Source organism: Equus przewalskii, chromosome 1 (assembly GCF_037783145.1).
Source record: "Equus przewalskii isolate Varuska chromosome 1, EquPr2, whole genome shotgun sequence".
Taxonomy (NCBI): Eukaryota; Metazoa; Chordata; class Mammalia; order Perissodactyla; family Equidae; genus Equus; species Equus przewalskii.
This window is the reverse complement of record NC_091831.1, coordinates 97,861,072-97,887,470: the sequence shown is the minus strand read 5'-3', so window position 1 is coordinate 97,887,470 and position 26,399 is coordinate 97,861,072. Positions and strand designations below refer to the sequence as shown.

Below are 26,399 nucleotides of genomic sequence, written 5' to 3'. Positions count from 1 at the left end.
ATAGCCTCATGGGGAGCAAATTTTCCTCTTCTGAGGAACATTACACAGTGGAAAAAGGCTGGACTTTTGTAAATCCTGGCTTTCTCACACCGTTATTGTGTCGGTGTGTTTTCACAGCTGTAGACTGCAGGTCATGATACCTCCACAGATTTGCTATGTGGGAAAGCTCCCAGCAACCAATAATAATTCACCAGCTTTGAGGGTAGATTTGACTTTTTTAGAAAAGCTACATGACATTTAGTGCCAGAGATTTTGAGTAAAATAGATGAATATCGGTAAAGGTCAGCAAAAGAATTGTGTCTGTGTTTTTTAAAAAAAAGCCAAGGTTATAAAATAAAGAGACTAATCTTCTCATGCCGCTCCATCTCTGAAGACAATTCCACAAGTATTTGTTAAAAAGACAAAAGCATATAAATAAACATTGATTTTCTAAAGTTCAGACAGTGGTTATTATTTGGATGCAAAATCTCTATTCCATTTACTTAAAAATATACCATATGGCCAACTCCGGAGGGGAGCAGTTTATGTCCTGAATTCTCCATTACTCCCCATCGCGGTTCAATTTATTCTACGTGCAGTGAAGGCCTAACCAATATCTGCTTTTTCTGCAGCTATTTCTTACTCGATTTGCACAATGGAAGGACTAGCCACAGGGAATCCCAGGTGGAAAAATGTGGGACTGTGGTTGCTTTGACACATTGGCCACAGGACACAACCCACATGTCACCCAACGTTCTCCATCAGACTCAAATCTCTTTTTGCACAGCATGGTGCCTCCTGCTTCCCATGTCACTGGGGTCTGTTTGTTCATTTAATTTTAACTAAAAAGCCTTTCCTTTCTCCTGGGAGTGACACTAGAATGAGGAAGATAAAAGTATAGTAATATTTACACATTCTCAGCTCATATCCAAAAGCTATTGTGGCGTAATTAGAAGTGAAGTTGATCACAGCTACATAACAAACTCCTGTGGTCACAAGGGAAAAGGGGCAGAAGTAGGTATTTTTATAATATATTCTGCCTCAGAAAGATTTTTGCCTTTATGATAATACATATAAATTATCCAAAATCCATTTTCTCTCATGCCTCTACGGGTTTTATGGTGATTTTAGTAATCTGCGCTTATCACATCCATTAGGCACATCTTTGGGGCCTTAAATTAAATAAAACTAAACAGCGAAGTGCTTCCAAATATATGGAGCGACTATTAATTTGGAGACAGGGATTGTTCTGTTCACTGATCTTTTAGCTCGCCCTGCTTTTCTCCATGAGGATTTCACAAACAACTGGTGGAGCTGACTACAATGGGAATTAATCTTCCATAATATATCCATTTTTTCTGGGCCGTGCCCATGAATTCCCAGGAAAACATTCTGAGTTTTGTAATTTTCTCTCTCAATGACTCAGTCTCCCAAATTCCTGGCGCCAAGACCTCCCATCACTTCATTCCTGCAAAAGCAATTAAATGGGTTGCGCAAGCCTCCCATCACATCATCTCCTTTCTGTAGTTACCCTTGCATTTGTCTCTGCTGGGCGGAGGGGGTGTTAGAGGATTAACATCTTAGGCATGTTGAGAAATATTGTCAAATGTCTGGTTCACTGTGGACAAAACATCTGATTCTGGTAAAATAAGGCTTAAAATAAATAATCACTCCTGTTATACTGTGATGCTGGTCTACCATATTTCTAGGATGGGTTTCCCCCAAGCTGATGACTGTTTCAATGAAGGCCAGTCTTCCCAGAGGCCTGTATTTTAAAATGGAATGTAAAAGTCACAGATTTGATACAGGCATACAAATACGAAGAAAGCCTGCCCACTTGAGGTAAAATTTTTAACCACAAGCCCTTCTGTCAGCCAGCAGAGGTCAGCCAGCAGCCATGTGGTGCCTCTGCCACGGGCATCCCATTCGGTCTTGGTCAACGTGCTCCCAATCTGAATTCTTTAGTTCCTTTCTTGGAAACCAGACATCCAGACGTTGGTGTGTGTCTGTGTGTGTAAAGTGAAGTGAAAAAATTATGCAGTTTGTAGCAACTATTGTGGGTTGCTCCCCTCACAACATCCCTCCCATCCTTGCTTCTCCACAGTGTTGCAAACATGTGGTTTGGGTACCAGGGATGCAGAAAGAAGTACATCGAAACCATTCGGGCTTTGGATCCTCTGGGGTATAGTGATTGGCTGAGGTGGGCACATGACCTAAGCTGATCCAATCAGAGGGAAGCTAAAGACCTTTGCTCATTGGTCAGGTGTGAGGCGTGCTTCCCTCATGGAATAAGCAGTCTACAAACAGAAGGTCTAGCATTAATAATGCTGCCAGAAGGGAAGCTAGCCTGAGTACTAGAATCATCTCAAAAATTTTCTCGTCATTTCTCTTTGCATCCCAAGAACTGCTGAATGTTAGGCTGGCACAGATCTCTACAGTCCATTCTCTTTGCTCCCTTCCTCCCTCCATCTTACAGGTGAAGGAACCAAGGCTGGACAAAATGGAGTGACTTGTCCTAGATCACACAGCACCACTATTCTGACTCAGCTTTTAGTCTGATTTTATTTGTCTCCCTCCCCAAAAAGGTTTTTTACTCACTTAACTCAAATGTGGAAATAATGTCTTAGTGTTCACCCATTTGGATCAGTTAACAGGGGAAATGATACTATAGCAAGTATTGTGAGGAAAAAAAAGCAATTCCTCAGACTCATATAACCAACAGCATAGCATATGGATAATTAAAGTGTGTGTTTGCGTGAAGGGTAGAGGGCAGAGCCTGAAACTAGGAGTAAGACAATTTTGTATCTAAAATTATGGAGAACCACTTTTGGTGACAGAATTATCTAGAAAACTCTTCAACTCTTTATTTCATGATCCATGTTCAGATTTCTTCTGTTTCTGCTACAAAATCCAGTGGGTTCTCAAATACTAGATATGGCAAAGATTCCATGATGTTCCCAAAGCCATTTCCTCTACTTTCTGGGCACATAACTAGATTATGTTTCCAAGCATCCTTTGCAGGAGGGTGTAATCATATTACAGATTTGGGGCCAATGGGATGTGAGCAGAGAGGATATGCTCCACTTCCTAGCCTGTCCTTCAAAACCACCCACACACAACTGCTCACGCTCTTTCCCCACCCTGGAGACCTCCAAGCCACTCGCTGAAGATGGCAGAATCACATGCTGGAAGGGAGACCCCAGAAACTCCTGACGGAGCAGAGCCCCCTGCAGATCAGAAACATCAGCCAGACTTTACAGGAGGCACTCCTGTGCCTCTACTGTGTCAAACCATTGAGATTTCAGGGTTTATCAGGTTATCAGGGTAATGCACCTAGCATCTTCTCAACTAATACAGTAGACAATGTCTACACCCAAGCGTCTTCTTAAAAAGATATATATGGAGCATCCATTAGCTCAGAACACACAGAGAGGGTCGGATTTAAAACAAGGACACCAAGGAGGTGAATGGGTAGAGAAGTGTTGGTTAGCTGCAGGGGCCGTTGTCTGCTCCTCCCATCTGTCTGCAGAATTCTAAATGATGGCAAAGCCTACACCCATAACTGGTGGTTCATGGAAAATGGTTTTGAAGGATGGAGATGGCATTGCCCAGGATACTCAAAAGGCACAATCGAATTCAAGACTGCTGCCTTCTCCCTAATTTACTCTTGACAAAACCAATTGTGAAAGTTAATGTTGCCAGATCTCTGTCCAGAGAATCCAGTTTTTGCAATTATCCAGGATAATAAAATTGCCCCGGCTGAAACCAAGACCTTGTAAGGGCTGTTTCCCTTCTGCAGCCAAACGAGAGTGAGGGCAGGCACCAGAGTGGACTGCCACACAGGGGTAGGGGTTGGGCACCAGGATTCAAGGTCACGCCAGGGGCATGACCTTAGCCATGTCACCAACTTCTCTTGGGTTCTGTTACATCCACTATAAACTGGGGTACCAGAGCTTAACTTACCCAGGGGAGGAAGGCTGGAGGAGATGAAGGTTGCAATGCTTTCAAATGAAAGGAAGGAAAGAAGAAAGAAAAGAAGAGAGGGAGAGAGAGAGGACAGACTGTATTATTTCCAGAAAGACATGTGTATCGAAACCAGCAATGTGTCTCCAGTGTTGGAAGTTCTTTAGAAAGACCAGGATCATACACAGAAAATGTGTGTGAGTATGAGGAATGAGACTGTGGATAGGAAATGTTGTTCAGATGCAGCTGCCATAGAAACAGGGGCCGCTGGGCTTCTTTAAGCCAGTGCACTCACCGTAGTGTGGAATGATGCTCCAGGCCATGGCAGATGCATAGATGCCCCCAGTCATCCAGAAGATGCCCAACCAACTGAGGTGCTCTCCTCTCTTCTCCCGAGACAAGAATTCAGAAAAATAGGTAAACACAATGGGCAGAGCGCCCCCAATACTGCAGAGAGAAAATGCCAAAAAGAAAAAAAGCAAGTCATACACTAAAAATGGTCATAGCAGAAACCAAGTTGCCTTATAGCCCAGTCTTAGGCTCTGTGGTAAAACAACTCAGTGAATTTGAAAGACCAGCCAACAAGGTGTTGGGTTATTTTCACCATATACACTGACTTTGCAACCTAACCCCTTTCTAAGCTTCAACTTTAATACAGTATCTTGGAAGTCAAACAAAATACCCAGTCCAAGGTTTTCTGGAGGACCACTCAGAGCAAGAGTACCAGAACGGATGGACCATTGGTCTGGGAGGGTCCAGCTGAGGCTTTGCAATTACTTACCCTATGCCTGAGATGAGTCGGCAGAAGAGGAAGGCGCCATATCCTTGCACGAAAGAGGAGAGGGAAGCGAAGGAGGCGTTGACAGCCAGCGACATGCTGAGGACTCTCTTCCTCCCCAGCTTATCGGCCAGGCCCCCCAGGACGAAGGCCCCTGCCATCATTCCTAGGTAGACTATGAGCCCTTTGAAGAGAAGAGAGAAAGGGGAGAGGGAGGAGAGAGTAGACAGACATTAGAGACCATGTGATGTTTTAGAAAATTCAACGTCTATTTTTATGCATCCTGGAAATTCCGTGTCACAGCCATAAAGGGTGGAATGTAACAGATGTCGGTGGCAAATTAGAAGTGCTATCCAAATGTGACATCTTAGAAATGCTATTCAAAAAAAATAGACTCACCAGGTTTACACATATGTACACGTACTGAAATAGATCAACCACAAGCGGGATGATGTACTTTTCTTAAAGACTCCTCTTAGATGCAGAATCCACAGAGGAGGGTAATGCTGTCATTTTATTGTTAAGCAAAAAAAAAAGTGTCCTTACCTGCAGGGTTGTGTTTAAAGAGAAAAATTTCAGGGAAAACCATAGCAAAGCAGGTATGAGGAACATTAGGAGGGGCGAAAATGGTGCAAGTGAAAAACAACAAGATTGCAATCAAGATCAGCTATTATAAAAAATACCCAAGAAGGACCTTTACAAGCTACAGCCAGTGTTCATGTTTCTTAGTGGAATGTGGAAGAGAGTAGCAACGAGCTGCCCTTTCTTGAACACATGTAACTACTGCTTGCCTTATGATAAAATTAGTTAATTTGAGATATCATATAAATACATTGTTGTAGACACGTTTATGGTGTTCCAGTGAAAACCAGCATCCTCACAGAGGTGGCAAATCTCCAGAAGCATATGGATAATTCTTTCCTGTTAAATATTGAGTGCTTACCCATTATCAATGACCATGCTAAGTACCTACATTATTTTAATAGATCTTTACTAAGCCCATGAAGGAAATTTCTCAGAATGTCTTTCATGCAGAGAAAATATTGAATACAAATTATATCTAAGTATCCTTTTGCCCAGCCTCGACTGTAAATCAAACAATGAACACAAATCCTCTTTCACAGAAAGGAAGCTTCTCCTGGACCTGCAGATGCTTTATTTATGCAGATATGTGCTGAGAAGGTTCGACCTAGAGCAGAGCTTCAATTTGCTGGTTGATCCAACTGAAGGTAGGTTCCCAAAAAGAGAAATTTGACTACGCTCTGCTTTATCTTCTTCTGTGACAGACTTCCTTCTTTTATTGTTTTATCCTCTGAAAAGAAATAACTTTGGTATCATGAATGGTTTTCACTAAATAGGATTTTCCTCGCTCACCTGCATTGTAACTTTTAATCTCTATTTAGCTCACAGTCACGAAATATGTTATTTCTCTTTTCTTTTCCCTATATGATGTCACTTCATGAAACAAGCCTATGAGTCTGCAAGTATTTACGAAATGTCTGTTATTAGGTAAGCGGTGTTTTCATTACTGGGGACACAGCAGGATACAAACACATGAAAATCTCTGCCTTTGAGGAGCTTACATGTTAGATGGGGAAAAGAGATAATAAACAAATAAGTGAGTACAACATATAGTACCTGGGTTACTGATAAGAGTTATAGAGAAAAGCACTGCAGAGGAGGGGAATAGCGAGAGCCAGGGTGGAAGGTAGATGGCAATTTTAAATAAGGTGGTTCAGGAAGCCCCCACCAAGATGCGAAATTTGGACAAAGACTCAAAGGGAGCCAAACATGGGGCTCTCTAGGGGACATTGCTGAACCCATGCTCCTGGACCTGAGGTTTCTCCAAAAATTGGAAGATGCCCAGAGAAGTGATGGAGAGAGGTCTTCCCATTCTATTTAAACAGTTTCCCAGCTCACAGCTCAGAAAATGTAGTAAGCAATTTCCCACAATTTTAAGTCACTGACACTTGTGTTTGAGAAAATGAGTCAAGACTTGCAAATCCAACTCACGCATGCGTCATACTGTATTGTAATAATGTGTGGGTCAGTGTTCCCTACTAGACTATGAGTTTATCTGCCTGAATCAGCCCTGATCAACCAAGCGTTTCCAACATCTGCTTCCCTGCAGACTTAGTCTTTCCCAGGTCTGAGCCATTGAGTGTTATGTCTAGCAGGATCACCTTACTCACTGATGAGAGTATCTTAAAGCCATCTTCTGTCGCCATGATCCAGCTCCATGAAAAATGAACCATGACTCATCTCCACCAAGAAAATCTGAGTGAGCCTCAGGCTGCAGCCTCCCCACTACTCTCACCTGGTGATACTATGCTGCCTGACTGGCTTTGTCCTGAGATCCTGGTCCCCATGCTAGTTTCCTACCATCATCTGATGCTCCAACCAATTGGAAAAGTCCTCTGCCCATGCCCAACCAGGTCCTCCCCAGGAAAGAACTGGGCTCTGCTTCCTCTGATTTAGACAATATCTGAGATAGCCACATCTGAAATAACCTGCTCTTCCTCTCCGACCTCAAGATAGACCCCTGGGATATCATCACCAGCCCAACTCACAGTACATCATTCCTCGTACTTGGTAATTTAAACTTCTAGACCAGAGCAGGAAGAGAATTTTTTTCCAAGTTAGGTCTGTTCAGCTTTCAACTGTTCTTGGCCTCAGCTTCCAAGAATTTGCCAAGAATTTCCAATATCCCATGACACCTGGTCAATAAACATCTGGAATAAAGAAACAGACGTTGAAAGGAAGGAAGAGAGGGAGAGAGGGAAAGAGGGAGAGAGTCCTGCCCAAACTGTAGATCCATGAGCAAAGTAAATGCTATGGTTGCTTTAAGCCACTGAGTTATACAGCAATAGATAACTGCACAGTAAGTGCCTAACAACCTTAAGGAGCCTAATATATCACATAATAGCAGTAAAATAGCAAACATAGAGTGAGCATTTACCCACTAGACAGACTCCTTGTCAAGCATTTCACAGGCATTGCTGACCCCATTTAATGCTTGCAACAACCCATTGAAGTAGATACTATTATTATCCCTGTTTTATACAGGGAACTTGATTCACAGAGATGTAAAGAAGCTCCCCAAGGTCATACAACTAGTGGAGGTACCAAGACTTTGAGTGAGTAGTTCTGACTTCAGAGGTGATGCTTCAACAACTACACTTACTGCTCTTTATAGATAACCATTGCTCAGACTTCTTAGCTCTGTCTTAGTTCATTCTTTCATCATTTGCTCATCCCCAGGACTGCTTGCTAAGTGGAGCATGGTTCCTTCCATTCAAGGAGATAAACAATAAAGTCTGTGATTATCTCCCGGTGAGAAAAAGAGCTCCAATACAGGCCTATGACAGGTATTGTAGAAACACGGAGAAGGCACGCAGCTTGGACACACCTCCCTCCATGTGGGAAGGCTCCAAGAGAAAAGCATTGAGCTGTTGTTGAAGAACAAACAGAAGTTAGTCAGGTCTCCATCTCTGTGATGGGGGGAGTGTATCACAGGCAGAGGCAGACGGCATGTGCAAAGACAGAGAGCCAAAAAGGATGCCCGATGTGTTTGGGCAACTACCTGCAAGTAGTTCAGTGTGAGGAGAGCATGGTGGGAAACCTGGTGAGGGATTCGGGCTGGAAGGCAGGACAGAGGCCAGATCAGAAATGGCTCATAGGGTGTGTGTGCGTGTGCGTGAGAGAGAGAGCATGCATGCATATGTATGAGTACATGCACGTGTGGTTATGTGTGTCGGGGGTGGGGTATTTGCATGCATGTGTGTGGCCCTATAAATTGGGAGTAAGGGAAGAGGGGAAATAGAGGAATGGTCAGGAGATTTACCAAGAACCAATATTTTACACCCTATACCCTGGCCCCACGCTAGAGGAAAACACTAGCACCAGATAAGTTCATTTATTTATTTTTTCACTTCAATAAAGCCAGTTTCAGCACTTCTCAAATTTCACTGTACACACAAATCATGAAGCTATCTTGCTAAAATCAGATTCTGATTTTCCAATCCGGTAGGTCAGGAGTAAGGCTTAAGATTCTGCATTTCTAACACGACTGGTGCTGCTGGTCCACAGACCACACTTTGAGCAGTGAGAGGCTGGAGCACACCCATCTGCCTGGAAACATGGTGAGGGCTAGTGGCGAGAATCCTGGCCTTGGAACCCAAAGATCCCATTCACCAGCTGGGTGATTTGGAGGAAAAGCCTCTCCCCCTCCCAGGGCCTTACCACCATGTTGGTAAACTGATTACTGTGCTGGCTAGTCTCCAAGCTGCCTTCCCATTTATTTGCTTTTTAAAAATATAAATCATGAAAGATGAAGTTCTGTGGATTCCCCAAGAAGAAGACATTCAGATTAACAAAATAAGCCCAGACACAAAGTTCTGATTAAACTATTGCAAGAGCCACACAAGACATGTCTGTGGACCATATGTGGCCATAAGTGGCTTCTAGGCCACCGGTTTGCAATCTTAGCAATGAACATGGTGCAGGCTATTAAGCTATTGTGTCTCAGCTCTGAAGCCACCCATCTAGTCCTCAGTTCGTCCACAAACCACATGTGTGCTTTGCTGGTGGCTCCCTGCCAGGCCCTGCCAACACAGGGCACTGGAGAGAGACTTAAAGGCTGGAGAAGGAAGAAAGGACCCGTGCTTTCTATTCCTGTAAGGTCTACCCGAGCAATACTTCCTCACCTGGTAGCAGCAGTGCCTGTCCACAGAGCAGCTGGATCCAATCAGAAGAACCAGCCACATCCTGCCCCTCCCTCCTGTCCCACACCAGCACCAGCCAGCCAGGGCCCCCTCTCCAGAGATCTGAGTTGTAGCTCCATGGGGCCCCTTCTCTGAGCTCCTAAATTATAATAATTCCAATCTCTTCCCTTTATTCCCCAGTCCTAGGCGTGGCAGCTGTTCCCTGCATTCATGACCTCAGTATGCTTTTTAAAAACATTTCACTCATCCAGTTAATAATTTCTATATTAAATTCTCTCTGTTCCAATATCTGGTATGATTTCTGTCTCCTGACTACACCCTGACCAATCCAGACACAGAGGCAGACTGATGAATCTTAGAGCTTAAAGCCTGAATCCAGCCACTTCGCTTTACTAGACCAGGAGGTTGAGCCCCAGAGAAGGTCAGCGACTCTCCAGGAACCTCTCTGCTGGCCCAGGATCTGCTGGCGCTGCACTTCTCGTCGCCTGGCTCTGAGCCTGGTGCTTTTGCTACCAAACATCAGTGTCCAAGGCAAAGAAGGAACTAGAAAGAACAAGAAGAGCTTCTCAAAATGCTCTTGTAAGGGCTCAGAATATGCTCCCCCAAAACATGCCACTTTGGTAGCAGGATTATTTTGAACTGAAGACAGTTGAGAAAGAGCAGACTCCAGAAAAACGCTCTGGGCCCTCCCCTACATTTGCCTAAAAGCAAGCTCAGATTCAATCACCAGAGACTCTTATCAGCCCAGACATAGCACCAGGAGGAATCTACATAAGAGACCTTACTAAAGCCACTCTAACTTCAAACACTTGGCCCCATATATTCAACTCCCCACAGTTTGCCACCCTGGGAAGACTAAAACCCTTTTCCTTAGTCTTGTCACTTGTCTACACATTTATCGTTCTTTGTGAAGACGCTATCTAGCCTGAGTTCTAACCACCTCTTTGAGTTACTCATATGTATGTGCACTGCACATGTTAATAAACTCTTCTTTTCTCTGTTAATCTGATTTTTGTCCATTTAATTCACAGGAGCCCCAGCCACTGAACCTAGGAGAGTAGAGGGAAGAAGCCTTTCCTCCTCTCCACTGTTTGGGGAGGCTCTGAAAAGGAAGAATGGAGAAAAGATGAGCCTATGGATAGAGAAGAGAAATATGAAATTAACGACGCTTCTGAAATGGCTGTGCTATTAAACTCATTTAAAATCTGTCTTTAGCAGAAGAAATTAAGACAATAAATTTGGAAAATTAGAATGCAATGGAGTTATCAAAAATTACTTTAGCATGAAGCAGATAAGGGACTAGTTAGAAGGCCAGAAAATCTATTATCCTTCAATCCCACTCAACAAGCTCAGCGGCATATTAAGGAAATGTCCCCCTAATATACTGAGCTGTTGAGAGAGATTAAAAACCATGATTGCTACTTGCAGAGTAAGGGAAATGGGGGTGAAGGGAAGTGGATGTGGTGGGGTGAGAAGGACATTTAATGGGTGATGACCCCACAAAGGACATGGAATACCCCTCCTCAGAAGAGGGAAGAGCCTGCACTGATAGGTGCCATACAAGGGAAAGCCCAGTGGAGGGTGAGACATCTGGGTGGCAGTTCTGGCTCCACGGATGACCAGCAGCATGACCACAGGCAACCCATGCAGCTTCTCTGATCATTGCTCCTTCTTTGTAAAATTCAGATGATAGCACTCATCTTGCAGAGTTGTTAGGATTATATAGGACAGAGGGTTCAAAGTATCTAGCAGGACGCCAGGAACAAAGGTAAATGCACAATTAATAAAAGTCGCTATTGTTATAAGCAGCACAGCTTAGAATTGGCTGTGACCTGAGAAAGCCACAGGATTAGAAAAATGAAAATAAGTTGGTGGTATTTTAAAATCAAACCAACTATATAATAAAAGAATTTGAAGAAAGAGGATGGAGACTAGCAGAATAAACTTATTTATAGTAGTATGCCCTTTAAATGTACCTCCTTCTCTCCTACCTGGAGAAGCAGCCAGATGTCAATAAAAAGCTTTTTTTGACTAAAAAATTTTTCAAGTTTCCTCTAACAAGACTTCGGAGGGAAAAAACACTTTTTTTGCTAACACTTACATTTCTTAAATTCCTAGATTAAATGTCATCTCCTTAGAGAGACATTGTCCCAAAATAGTACTCAACAAACTTTTTCTGTAACGGGCCACAGAATAAATATAATGATGTACACCTGATATGTTTCAGCTGTAAATAATTGACTTTGTAGACGCCCTATGGTCTCTATGACAACTTCTTTTTCCTTTTTTTCTTTACAATCCTTTAAAAATGTAAAAATAAAAACAGGCCATGGGCCATGGTTTGCTGACCTCTATTCCAAACAAAATTCTGGTCCCCACTAGTCTTTCTGCAACACGGTATTCCTTCCTTCATATCACATATATCTATTTGCTATTATATATTTCTTGGTTCAGCGTTTGTCAAACTCCTTTGATATAAACTCCTGGAGGAAGGGACCGTGTCAGGTCCATTGGCATGGAGACCCCAGTGTGTCTCTAGCACCTAGTGCAGAGACTGGCACATAGTAAGTACTCCATTAATATTTGTTCAAGAAATAAATAATATTAAAATAATCCATATTCACTGTAGGAAAATCCAAAAAATTATCAAAAGCAAAGCAAAAACTATCCATCACACCACCACTCAAAGATAGCTATTGTTAGCATATTTTATTCTTTGTCCTTGTACACATACAGCTACATGGTTGAGACCATCCTGTATGGGAAGTTTCATAACCTACTTTTTCCACTTGATAGATAACTCAGCAAAGAACATCTTTGTGCATATGTCCTTGTCTGTGTTGCTGGTTATTTGCTGGGAATTGAGTCCAAGAAATGGAATCATGAGGTCCAAGGGGCTCAATGAGACACAACGGGTTCTTAAGACACAATGCCAAATTTCCTTCCAGAGACCTGGTACGTATCACAAACCTCTCGCCATCTCTAGAGACGCTTTTCACACAGACAGAATATACCCCCTCAGCACCAGAGGCAGCAGGCTGAGGAGATACACAATGAGAGTGCCCTGGCTTTTACGGAGATGTGAAAGAAGAGGTCCCTGCCTGGCAATCTTTTTTATTTAGCAATTAACCAAGAACAAAGAAGCCATTTCTAACTTTTTTTCCTTTGCTTGAATACATAGAAATTAAATGCACCAATTATCCTGGGGGGATTCTGAACTCCCTTTTCCCGCAACCACTCAAATATTTATCTGACTGTATGCCTATGCTTTGCAGGGATAAAAATCAGCATCTCCCAACTGAACGATTTTCATTCCATTTCTTTATTATTCAACCAAATATACCTTCTTGAAGGTAATATTCTCTTGGACTCGGGTCTGGGATTCATAGATCTATAAGGTGGTAAATGTGATAAAGGTTGAACATATATGGGAACCCCCTAGAGAAGACTCGCTTTAGTATTAAATCATGGAAGAATATCAGGGTATCCATCTGCACACCCCTATGAGATCAGACACCTTGGGCAGGTCAGCTAAGCACTTTATTTATACGACATCTGGATGTTTGGAAGCTTCTGGGATGAGTAAACACTTTCTTTTGGGTCTAGGTACTAAGCACAGAAAAAGTTTAGCTTTAACAATTTGTCTAGTGGAAACCAATCTGGCAATCACCATGTAGGACTTTTCTAGTTCTTCATGTGTCCCGTAAACTCAAGCAAGTGAATCTTTGGAAGTGGGTTAACTTATGAATCTACTGAAAGTTAGAACTCTTTCCTAAATGTCACATAAGATATTAGGAAACCATGGTGGAGAGGAGAAAGGAAGGAACAAAGAGACTGGCATCCGTTAAGCCTTACCATGCACTAGGTGCTATGCTAGGTAACACATACAATAATTTCAATTTGTCATTCCAACTGTGTGAGGGAAGTATTAATATTTTCATTTAACAGATGAGGAAACTGAAGTTCAGTTTTCCTCTTTGACCGCAATTACTGAAGTAGCTAAATCAAGTTTTCAAAATCTGATGGAAGAAATCTAGGTTTATAGTTGGGTGATTTGTCAATACCTCAAAATATGGAGTGGCTTACAAGAAAAAATGCACCAACACTGTTCAAGGACACTAGGGCTGGATGAGGCATTTGTTACTCTGTCTGAGGATGTAACACACTCATTCATGCCTAGCCGTTCAGCTCAGGAGAAGCCACCACCCTACGGAAGAGCAGAATCACCCGTCCTGGAAGTTCTGGGTTCTGTGTATGGCCAAAACAGGTCCAGAGGTGGGAGTCTGCAGACAGACTGGGAAGTCTGAGGGACAGAAGCCCCTTGCTTCAGTAAGATAGTGTAAGGGTAGCGCCTTAAATCAGAAAGGGACTCTTTCTCCAACCGTACTTATGGGAAACTGAAGACCCTGCAAGGCAGCGTAGAGACTTCACCATCCCAGGCAACGCATAACCAAGCTCAAACCATGAGGCAATATTCTGGACCAAGAGGGGAGCCTGTGAGGAGACCAGATCCCAGATCCCCGTCTATGTCTTTGGTGAGTAGAAGACAGGGCCACAGCCGTGGTGGCAGCAACTGTAACAGAAAGGCTTCAGGACACTAGTGAGGTTTCTGACCAAGGCTTACACTAGCTTGGGGTGAAGGGGTAACCGGCATTTTCCTTAATCTTCTCTCAGGCTAAAAACAAGAGGCATTAAGAAAGATTTCTTGATGATGCTGTGAGATCATTGAAATTACCTTGTTTACATATTACCACTCTAGAGATGTCTTAGAAAAGCAAAGTTTCCCTTTGGTATCTCCCACAGCAGCTGAGAAGAGGTGTCACCTGGGCTAAAGCCAACAGAGGTACGACATCTCTGACAGGCCTCCTGGGCCCTGTGGGCATCCTGGATATGATCATTCCTCATAGATATGTATATGATCTGTCTCTCACTAGCCTCTTGTCCTCACCACATTCTTCACTGATCTTAAATTCATGTACCAGAATCATAACCATTCCCTGCATACACCATCAACTTCCTTGTGCCTCTTATTTTGTTATGTTCTCCAACTCTGTTTACGTCTAACTCTGCATCAGTCTGTCCCTGTACCCCGTAGCTGCACGTGGCTGGTGAGACACGTACAATGTTGTCCTCTGGCATCACTTTAAATTCATGATCAAGACCCTCAAGGTGACCCATGGTGATGCCAGCCTTCATTCCCTAGTCCATTCACTTTCCCAGTCTCCTTGATGATTCTCCCATGCCCTATCTGCTGTTCTCAGTTCCCAGCATCTCCTCCCCATCTTCACCCTCAGTGTAATGAACTCGCTTCACTGAGGAAACAGAAGCAACCAGAAAAGAACTCCTGCAGTTCCTACCACCATTATCTACCAACCTAATTGCCCCTCTACTTCCACCTTATTCCTGTTGCCGTGGAGGAGCTGTCAGGCTCACCTGTCCACTCTCACTCTAGACTCCCATCCCCTCTCACCTTCCTAGCACACCACTTTCATAATTCTCACCTTCCTCCTCCTCAGCTGTTCTTTTATCTATATGGAATGATCTCCATCAACACACAAACATGATACAGTTTCTCCATTCTTGACCCAACACGTGTCTTTTCTATTTCCTTTTCAGTAAAGTTCATTGAGTCAATTTCCTCACTTCCCATTCTCACTTGCACCCACTTTGAGCAGGATTCAGTCCTCACCACTTCAGAAAACTGTTCTTGTCTAGATCGCTAGTGACCCCTACTTGGTCAATCCAGTGATCCAATCTCAGTTCTCCGTTTTCTTACGCTGTCATCAGCAACTGTAAGAGCTGATCACTCCCTCCTCCTTGCTACACTTTCTTTTTTGGACTTCTAGGCTATCACTATCTCCTAGTTTTCTTGTTCCTCCACTGGTGGCTCTTTCTCATTCTCCATTGCTGGTTTCTCTTCATTTTCCTGATCCTTAAATATTAAAACATTTTAGTACTCAGTCCTCAAATCTCCTCTCTATTGCCACTCACTCCTTTGGGGATCTTATCCAGTCTATGCTTTAAACACCATCCATCCTCTTGACTCTGCCTTTAAAATACATCCAGAATCCAGCCACTTCTTACCACTTCCACTGCTACCTACCACCCCTCCCCAAGCCATCAACGTCACTCACTTGGAATTAAGTAATGACTTCTAACTGGCCTTTAGCCTTTTGGAGGGAGAGGCCACTGTGGATGGATGGTCAAGGAAAGCCTCTCGCAGCTTAGGCCTAGAGTATGACAGGGAGCCAGGCATGCAAAGATCTAACAAAGAACGTGCTAAGTGGAGCAAAGAGCACTGTGAAGACTCCGAGGTGGCAAAGAGCTTAGAACATCACTATCCGGGGGGTAATAAATACCCGATACAAAGGTAAATAGGAAATTAAGAGTAATTGTCATGGTAATAGAAAAGTAAGAGCTCTGACTCATTAGATACATTTTATTTCCATAAAAATGTGAACACTCACCTCCCTAACATATTATTATAACTCTATGTCACACAGGGTTCTCAGTGGATGAAAATAATTGCTTGGCTACTACAGTGTTTTAAAAAGCAAAGAATTTTATTTAAAAATCCATATTTCTGGCTTTTCTGGAAACTCCGGAAATAGGGTCTATATTCTATAACACAGCAATTGGCTGAAATTAGGTGTGGCTGGTCCCTTGGATGGGCATGTATTCCCCGGTCTTTCCTATTCCCTGTTAAGTATACCTGGTCAGCTTCACTTATTTGCATTCCCTGCCTGGCCCCTGTAGGCATCTGATTTTGCAACCCTTGGGCCAGGAGGTGAAAAGATTTCATCAGTTTGGATATTTGAAGGGATGCGCAAGACTCCACTGAGTATAGTCACACAAGACTTTCATCTAAAGGCAAACGACACAGTGGAACGGAGAAAGAGAATATAGGCGAGCCCTGGGGATTCAACAGACATCCAGGCACAGTCCCGAGGGTCCTTCTTTTTCTCACATGGACCTGTCTCCAGGTGGAACCACCAAGATCTGTGCAAGAAATCTTCACTTTGGGAGAGCTCAAGGCAGAAGCACCCAGAGGGGTTTTCATGTTGCTCTGTTTGTGTGGTCCAGTCGGTTGACTAACCTGTTATACCATTGAAAACCAGTAAACACGCAGGCCCTAGGGTCACCAGGGGAGATTCAGACTTTAAACAGCACATCACAAAGGCCATTGTCCTTATCATGGCTGTGAGTCAGAGCCAGATATCCAGGTGTCCCAGAGATAAGATAGATCTTTTCCAGTCCATCTGTAAATCAACTCTATCCTAACTAGAAGATAATGGCCTTTGAAGACGAGGCAGCCTGTTTAGAGTCATTGTACTGAAAAGCATCTAAGTTCTGGAAAGCTGTGAGTTTGAGTTCTGCCAATAATCAGCCTCATCACCTTCTGATCCCTTTATGTGAAGCTTAATCCTGCTACCCCCACCCAACCATCCCCCAACACCCCAACTGTCTGCTTACTCTAAGACAGCCAAGCTCAGCTCCCACCCTTTTTCTACTCGCTAGCTTGCTAGAGTTCTTCTGTGGGCCTTCTCTGGCCCCTGCCCTGCTCCACCACTTCGCTTGTTTCCCTATCTTTATTTCTGCTAGATTGTGAGTGTCTTTGAAAGCGGAGGACTGGGACTTATTTAATCTCTATGCCCCTTTTCCATAGTCACTGATGTGTAGAGAATAGGGCTAAGCAAATTTCCTTGTAAAGATTTTGGTTTCCTCTCTTGATTTTTTATCAAATGCTCTGCCTCAGCGTCTAGCTTTCAGCCATACTTTACAGTTAATTAGCCCCATCGTGATTCCCCTGTTCTGGTCCTAGATCTCATCGGACACATGGTTCCACCCTCTGGAAGTGACCACAATGGCAGCCACAATTTGGTCTTTAGTGGAACGCTTGAGGGATCACTGATCATATACATATCTATGAGGTTGGAGAATTGTGAGCTGGAAGACTAGAGAGATCGAGCTAGAAAGACAGAAGAAGGGGTGCTTCACATTGGGATTGTGGAGGGGTTGGAGTTACTGGTAATGGTAAGACCTGGGGTGAGACCAGAAGAGTAAGTGAGTGGGATGGGGGCTATCACTAGACAGGATCTTAAGGAACTGAGAAACCAGGATATGGGAAAGCACTTCTTGAACTCAAAATTTATCATTGAAATGATAACATAAATAGTGTTGGAGTGTGACAATAAACCTGGAACTAAAATCCTCAAGAAACGAGGGGCCATGACCTAAAAATCAGTAGATAACTGCAACAGGGACGCATGGTAGGTGACACACTCTGACCACAAGAGATTCAAATATGGGATGTTTTAAGGAGGATGGTAGTGTCGGGGGAAAAGAAGTATTGGAGGGCCTACCAGGAGCACACCAAGTGCCAGAGCCCCCTTCACTCCTGCCAATGAAGGAGTGGAGGTTGTGGGAGAGAAAACCATCTTGTTTATTGTCTACTTCCCCCTAAAATGTTAACTCCATGAAGGAGGGACTTGGGTGTCATTTTTCAATGAGTCAGTCAATAAATAATTGATTCCTTAAAGAGTTATTCAATAAAATAAAGAAAGAATATGCAAAGCAAGCTCGTATTTATTGGGTCCTTATTGGGCACTGTGATAAGGCCTCCATGTGCATTATCTTATTTAATCCTTACAATGGTTCTGTAGGTACTAATAATATCTTAATCTTACAGATAAAGAAATCAAGGTTCAGGAAGGGTAAGTGACTTGTCAAAGGTGGTAGAACCAATATATAACATCAGAGAGTCCACCTTTAAAGCACTTATACATATGGTAGACTCTGTTGGTCATATTCCCAGCAAAGCTATTTCCCTCTTCTTCCTTGTTAAGGGAAGCTTGGTTTTTGTTTAGGTATTAAAATGTGCTCAGAGAAATTGCCACACACACACACATCCAAGCCTAAAGGGTGAACCATAGTTAATTTAAGATAGTCATCTTAATCTAATTCTTAATTCAGGGAGAGCAATAAGACGTAGGGGGATGTCTGTCAGAGACTTCTGGGCAATATTTTTGTGCATAATAAAAGAGGAAGAATCTTGCCACCATCTCTCTTACTTCCTGCTTGGAAAGTCATTATGGGAGGATGTAGAGCATAGAGCCATGGTGGTCATCTTAGGACCATGATGAAAAGGCAAGAAGAATTACAGAGATGCCAGACCGCATGCTCTAACATCAGTAAGCCATCGGCCCAACCCTGAAACTATCTACATTGGGAATTCTTGATAAGTAAACAATAGACATCTTTATAATTCAAAGGCATTGTTACCAGCTGCTGAATGCATCCTAAACACACATTGCCTCCTAAAAAATAAAATATACAGATAGAAGATCATCTGATTACTTATATAGTTATTCGTTAAGAGCAAAAGGCAAGACAACTTGGTGTAGAAGAAGGAGCTCTGAGCAGTAGCCAGGGGGCCCAGATCCTGGTCCTAGAGCACATGACCTTGACCAACTCGCTTCCTCCTTGGGGCTCAGTCCCTCAAGATGGAAGTGAAGGGCATGCTAGGAGTCTCCTTTATTCCTTTCATCACTAATATTAGATGATTCTATAATGTAATTAACAGCTTATGTTTTATAATCTATTATCACGTCTCCTTTCAAGGATAAGATTTTCCTTTCTAGGACTCAAGAGCAGGGGAGGCAGAGAGGCCAAGGAAAGAATGAGACTTCTTTGGGCTGTTTCCTGTACATCCCAGCAGAGATTGATCTATGCCTCTGAGTCAGCAAAATCTCCAGCAGATAAACAGAAAACGCTCACTCTGCACATCTGAGCAGCCCAGGTCAGCCCCATGGAGAGGAGTGTCCACATTCAGTCTGTTCAGTGGACCCCACGGGGCACGTCAAAGGTTATTACATTCCCGGGACCATCTATTTCACTCTCCCTTCCCTCCTCCCTCCCCTGCTTCCAACACTTTCAAGCTTCCTTCTCTGGAAACTAAATCAATCCCTTGCAAAGCAAAAACTAGCTCATCTGAGTTCGTGCTGCATAAAAGTTATAAATAAAGAGGGATTTTACACCCACTGGCCTACAAAGGGCCATTTTAGCTGTGCGCTCATGAACTCCACGTTGGACCTAAGTGTCCTCTGACTGATATGGTTCCTGGTGGAGGGGATGTGGGGGAGTCCTTTGTGCCTCTGCTGCTCTGGGTGATGGGTCATTCCTTGGGACCCTTTTCACAGCCTGACATGGGAGGATGGCAGCGTTGCTCTTCAGCTCTTTAGACAGTCTATTCTGGGCTGATAGTCTATGCCTCAGGGATTGCTGCAGATCCCTATAGTAAAACTGGCACCTGACTTTTCTGCTCCAGCTGGTTGGGATATGAACTATGTCACGCTCTTGTCTACAGAGATGGGCTGTAACTGACTCCAGCACTCTGATGGAGGCCACAGCTACTTTGTAATTGCATCTTATTGAGTGATGCATTTTGCATAAAAGGTTGCTTAAGCTTATATGTATAATGGGCACCTAGAAACCTCTTCCATGGACAGGACAGCAAGGTAAAAGAGGAGGAGTAGACTCTGAAGTCAGACATAACTGGTTTCAAATCCTAGATCCGTCATTAACCAGTTTTGACAAGGTACTTTCACCTCTCAGAACCTATGTTTTCCCATCTGTAAAATGGTGAAAATAATGCTTCCCTTGCAGATTGTTATAAGGATTAGAAATGTCATATATAAAATGCCTACCACAAAATAGTTGCAAGGTAAGAGCTTATTGAATTATAACTCTTGGTGGTGGTGGTAGTATAATTATTATAATTTGCTTTTAAATTAGAAGAAAAGTAACAGAGGTTGTACCAGGCCCTGGGAAATAACTACTCATTCAGCCCCTTTTGCTTTCTATGAAGCAATCTGTACAAGAGAACATAAACCTTCCAGCCTCATTACTATAAAGTAACCCAGGGTGAACACAAACGGCAATAAGTGACAACACAGGACAAGGAAACTTCATTAGGAACTGCAGCCCAGAAGGCATTACTTAAGGTCCCCGAGCAGCCCTTCCATCCTCATGTAAACCAGAGATGATCACTCTGACCATCTCACAGGGTCATTGAAAGATCTAATGGGACTATCTGTGAAAACCATTGAACACCTGTAAAGCACTGTGCAAAAGGAAACATGATTTTGGAATGCAACCCCATTTTTTCATGCCAGTCAAGGTGTGTACAAATATCCCAACCACCATCATAAGCACAGGAAGGAGGCCTGTGGGGGGTAGTTCTCATGTAGCACAATAAGCAACAACCCTGACATCTCAGCAGCTCCTACTGACACTGAGTCTCTGTGTAAACTATCTAGCTGTCTACCCTGGCTGCACAATAGAGTCACCAGGGAGCTGTTAAAAAAATGCCTATGCCCACACCACCTCACCCCTAGAGAGCCTGACTTAATTATTCTCCAGCAGGAACTGATTGTTGTTGGGTTTTAAGGGCTCCTCAGGTGATTCTAATGGACAGCCAGGGTTAAGAACATTCATCTCGAGCAGTGGTTCTCAACTGCAGGTGATCCCTCCCACCAGGGGACATTTGGCAATACCTGGAGACAGTTCGGGTTGTCATAACTGGGAGCTGGGGACTATGGGCATCTGAGTAGAGGCCAGGGACGCTGCTAAATATCCTAGAATGCACCGGACAGCCCCCAGAACAAGGAATTACCCAGCCCAATATATCAATAATGTGTGCTGTTGAGAGAAGTCACGCAGAGGACTGGGTCAAAAGAAAGTCAGTAGCTGATTATAGGGTATAAAATGGCTCAGCAATATTTCTGGTCCCATCTGCTCTCCAGAAGCTTGCTACTCCTCCATCAGGAGATGGAGACTATTTCCCCTGTGCCTAAAATTGAAAAGGTCTGTATGACAGCTTCAACAAATAGAATGCTAAGAAAATAACACTGCTTGACTTCTTAGGCTGCACCACAAAAGGCAACATGGCTTCTGCTCATCTTTCTCTCTCAAGATATGCACCTTGGGCTCCCTGAGCCAACAGCTACAAAATCCAGCTGCCTTGAAGCTGCCATGTTGGAAAGATCATAGGGAGAAACCATATAGCATATAAACAGCCCCCAGCTGTTAGTGTCTTCCCAGCCTGGGCACCAGACGTGTGTGTGAGTGAGCTTTCAGATGATTCTAGCCCCACCCTGCAGCTGCCTCAGGTACTGCCAAGTGGAGCAGAGGCCAGGTGCCACCCAGACTGAAGGTTCACGAGCAAAGAAAATGGTGTGAAGGTTTTGATTCCACAGAGAATATATGTTTGTTTATTTGCTATGTGGCAACAGACAGCTAGAACAAAGTCCCTTACGATTCTGTGAAAGATCCATGTCTGAACACCCTTGTGTGGGCCACTGACATCAAAGGCCTGCATATACTTGTACAGGGAATGAGCTGCTCATATTTATCCAGCCCATGCCCAACCCTGCAACTTCCCCTTCATTCCTAGTAAATGTACCAGTTTACTTAAGAATTCCTCCCATTCATTCCTGTTGTATTTTCCATGGTCTTAGGATGGTATTTTCAAATATGTGGATTAAGAGTCTTATCAGCTTGTTTTATTTGCTGATGTTTTCTATGGTGGAGGCAAATATAAATACAAGGGGATCAATATAAATAAATAGCTAGCACATTTTTACTCTTATAATTAGCAAATTAATAATTACCAAACATCTTTTACTTACAAGTTCTCAAGGACTGTGCATACAACCAAGGAGAAAAAAAAAAAACCCTTCAAGTTTTTGAAGGTCTCATTGTCAAAGGAGATGTTCTGCAAGCAGAATAGACAGAATGTACTGAGACTTCCTCACCCTAACCAAAGTTAGAACAAGTTAGAAGCTAAAACATCAGGTCTTGCAGTTGGACCCAAAGAGCAGGATGAGTATTAACTTAGCACATACTGTGTGCAGACTCTGAGCTGGACAGGTAGACTTGGCAATCTCATTTAATTCTCCCAACAACCCTGAGAGCTAAGTACCATCCTCTGCTGCCCTCCCCTTTCTCCCTCTCTCTCTCTCACTCTCTCTCCTTCTCACTCTCTCTGCAGACAATGCCATTTACTCCAAGTAAAACTAAGAACTACACACATACACAAGCTCTAAATATCTTTGATTCGATCTCGAGTAAAAACCCAGGAGCTGTAAGTTTGAATGAGCAATTAGTCATTTGAAGTTGTTGACACAGTGCTTTGAGACTGAGGTAGGCTCCACCCTTTGATGTAGGCATAAGTTGAAAGGCACAAAAAACAAAATAGCTGTAGACAAGTGGGAAAGCGCCTCACTCAAAGCTAAATCCATATTTAACCTATATCCTACATCAGAAAAGTAAGGGTTTTGTGGGCAAGAAGGTCTCCCTGAAAGATTTCTTTGAACACCAATAGTTAATTGTGAAATAACTCTTAAACTTAAGACTGTGATGCTGGTTTCCTAGTTGGTTGGTTGGCTGGTGGGTTGTATAGAAAATTGGTTTTTTATTCATTGTACGTTTTTCACAGAAAATTGAATTTACTCATCGACTTTGTCATAGTCAACCCTCTGACTATGAATTCACTGATCTTACTATAATAAACACAACCAGCTGTGTAAAAAATGTAAATCTCTTGAAGTTAAGAGGTGTTGTCTTCTTTGCATGTCATCTGTTTTCTTCTCTGCATAAATTAAACAAGAAAAAAATAGTGCTTATATCAGAAATATTTTTAAACTCCATCTAAAAATCTCAATTTTTCAAAAAACTCAAGTGGTTTCTACTACTGTCTCTACTTACTAGTCCAAGAATTGCACATTTTTTCCCTGGACTACTCCAATAATCTTCTGTCAGACTCCCACCTCTAGTTCCTCTCTCTGATAATCCATTCTTCATCAATGTGGGGATTGTTCCAATTGCTGAGTATGTCTACTGCAATTATGCACTCCAGAACTGAGGAAGTAACTACAGGATGGATTTAGGAACCCACTGGACCGACTGAGAGATGGGTCTGAGCCAAAACTCCATTGATCACCTGACCTCCATCAGCCTCTACTCTGACTGGTAGACTACCGTGATGCTTTGGGTCTCCTGGAATTGGTGTCAGTTCAGATCCAGTGGCCAATAATCCTCAAAGGTCTGATCATTTCATTTTCCCCAGTGCACAGTCACCCTGGTAAAAAGCCATAGCTGCCTTGGGAAGGACTGGGAGAAGGATTAACAGTATAAATTTTTGGCAGTGTACTGCGATCCTTCCTCCAGGGGACCCCAGCCTCTCCATTCAAGGGTTCTGGGTCTATAAATTGGCTCAAGTCCAGGAATGGATTGAAGGGCTCTGACTCTGTTTTTATGATACATGTTAGACTTTTTGTTCACTAGAATTTTTCTGCTCATACAGATCAAGCAAGAATTTAGTAGGCATCCTATCTGTTTCACCACGGTCTCCAAAAGCCAGGCTATTCTCATCGCTGCTATGATTCTGTCGCCCATTATAGTAATCACGCCCAGTTTCCCTTTGGTGGCTGAGTGCCGCCCCTTGGCCTCTGCCATCCCAGGATCCAATTACTCCCATTGCATTTAGGTTTCTCAGTTCAGTGACTGAAGTCCCCACTGTGAGGTCTGGCTTACATAGAAGAGCCATCACAGAGTTCTTCAAGGATGCTGGGGCTTCTATCACAAATTTATTTCTCACAGTCATGGTGAAAGAAGTGTCTTCTGGAAGGCTCCCAGTGTGGGTGAGCAGGTTTTAAATGACAAATCCACTCCAGCATTCCAATCTCCTTAAACCTTAGAATCTCTTCCTCTGCAGTAAGTCAAGGTAGGTCTGGCATTTCAAGGTCATTCGCTGTGGGCCACCTTTTGTTCCATGTGTCAGCCAACAAACCAAACAATTAGAGCCCTAACTCCCCAAGCTGCAACATTAAATGGAGAATCTCTGCTTAGTACGTCCATATCAATAAATGCAGCTTGATCCAACTTTATGTTCCTTCTACAAATACCCCACACCCTTAATATCCATTCTCACCCATGTTGGATTTCTGTCTGTGTAAAACTAGAAAAATCGAGTCATTCTTTTGCAATATAGCACACCTCCTTATGGGTCATATTTCGTACCTCACCTTACGGGCTTGCTAGGATTTGAGGCTAGTTAAGTCTAGAAGCAAAGAGGGGTGATGAGGGGTGGGTCCTGAGGATAATCAACAATGTCTTGCAAGGCAACTGCCTCAGGGCGGCCATTACAGTTTTCTCAGTCAATGCAGGTCTAATCCCCTCAGATGGGGGTGGAGAGGGTACTTCTACTGGCAAAGGAGACTCATCAGAATTTAGGGGTTCAATGTCCCCACTTTCCTCAGGGTTGAAGGATCCCACACATCCCCATGCCAGCTTTCAGGATCCCATTCCTTCCCTATCGATGCTTTCACTGTAATAGAAGACACCCTATGAGACCAGGAATTCAGTTTGTGCTGTAACCCAGCTGCTCATAGGACGAGATCTGGGGTTGGGTTTTTAGCAATCTCTAGAGATAAAGGTCACTTTCAAGGCAGGCATAGAAGCTTTCAGGTCATTTATTCAGTGCTTGTGCCAGGAATTCTAATCCCTGAGCTCATCCTTTTCTTTTCCCACTTTGTCAGCAATGTTAGGAGCAACCAGCCAATCTCGCTATGCTCATTAGTTTGACAGAAAGTTCAAAGGTCTCACATACATGGTCACCTAAATCTTTGCCTCTTATAAGTGTTTGATTAGGAGGCTCCAATGACGATATTTGGTGTATCTCTGTTGCCACATCATGCCATGGATGATCAGTGCTCTCTTTACTATAGGAAATAGACTCAATAGTATCTTTAAATCTAACCAGATTATAGAATCAATTCCAGAAACTCCAGAACCAATTCAGAAAACTCATCCTTAAGATTCTGTTCCTCTAGAACCACTCCCAGTACCAAAATCACCGGGGTAGAGTGATCATCCTAAACCATAGGTCCCACCTCGTCACTCTCTTCTTCAAAGGCATTTAATGGTGCCCCATTAAACAGCTCCCTACTGCCTGAGGAATTAAGTCCACATTCCTAAATATGGCAATCAGTGTTGACTCTTCTAGGGAGCTCTCAGCTTTCATTCTATTCTAAAGAATCTTATGATCTAAAAAATATAAATAAAAGCAACTGAAACAGATCAAACACAAAAAGAATATATGAAAATTCCTAGTGGTGGATTTCACCATCATGAGTATTTGTTTTCATGACTATAAATAAGTATTTACTGAGCTTGTATTGTGCATCAGGCCCTGGGGCCCAGAGTGGCCACTCCTTTCAGGAATTGAGACTCTGAATTCAGGGCTAAAGAAAAAGTAGCTCATAAATCAAACGTTCTGCCCTGATGCTCATCTCAAATTTGCATATAAAACAATTAAAGGATAATGTTTCATGACGGCAGAGTAATACATCCATTTCTGAGCTGCTATGGAAATTCAACTTACAATTTATTCTAACGAATCCACCCCATCTGACATTGCTCCATATCCTCCCTGGAGCACAGACACCAAGCCCCAGAGGTCCCCTGTTGGCCTCTAAATCACTGTCTGAAGCGCAAGACTCCTTGAGTCTTCTTACTGTAGATGGCAAGAAAAACTAATAGCCAATAAAATATATACCAAGTACCAAGAAATCAAAATTCTGAAGGCAAAAATGGAACTCTTGCCTGGAAATAGGGCTCTCTTTTGGTCGGCAGGAAAGTGGAACTAGCCCATGGTTCCGGCTTAAGGAGTATATTTACAATTATAGAGCAACCTTAGTGTCAATTTACCAAATGCAGGCAGAGGAGGATGCTGTTGGTTTGTCCTATGTGCCACCAATATTAAGTACCATCATAGCTGCAAGGAAACAAGGCTTTGAGATGCCAACAATTGGATGTCGTTTGAAAAAAGCAAATAGCTGGGGCTGGCTCCGTGGCTGAGTGGTTAAGTTTGCGCACTCCGCTGCGGCAGCCCA

General features: G+C 43.1%; 1 protein-coding gene across 16 annotated transcripts in view; it reads right to left on the bottom strand.

Moving 5' to 3' along the window:
• SV2B (synaptic vesicle glycoprotein 2B) overlaps window positions 1-26,399 on the bottom strand; it is a 194,417-nt gene that overhangs the window by 43,200 nt on the left and 124,818 nt on the right. For all 16 annotated transcript variants that reach the window (XM_070618414.1, XM_070618425.1, XM_070618471.1 and 13 more), the window contains 2 exons: window positions 4,724-4,904; window positions 4,238-4,389 (listed from right to left, as the gene is read on the bottom strand). In XM_070618414.1, coding sequence (XP_070474515.1) covers window positions 4,238-4,389; window positions 4,724-4,904 — 333 coding nt within the window. The remainder of the gene's footprint in view (window positions 1-4,237; window positions 4,390-4,723; window positions 4,905-26,399) is intronic.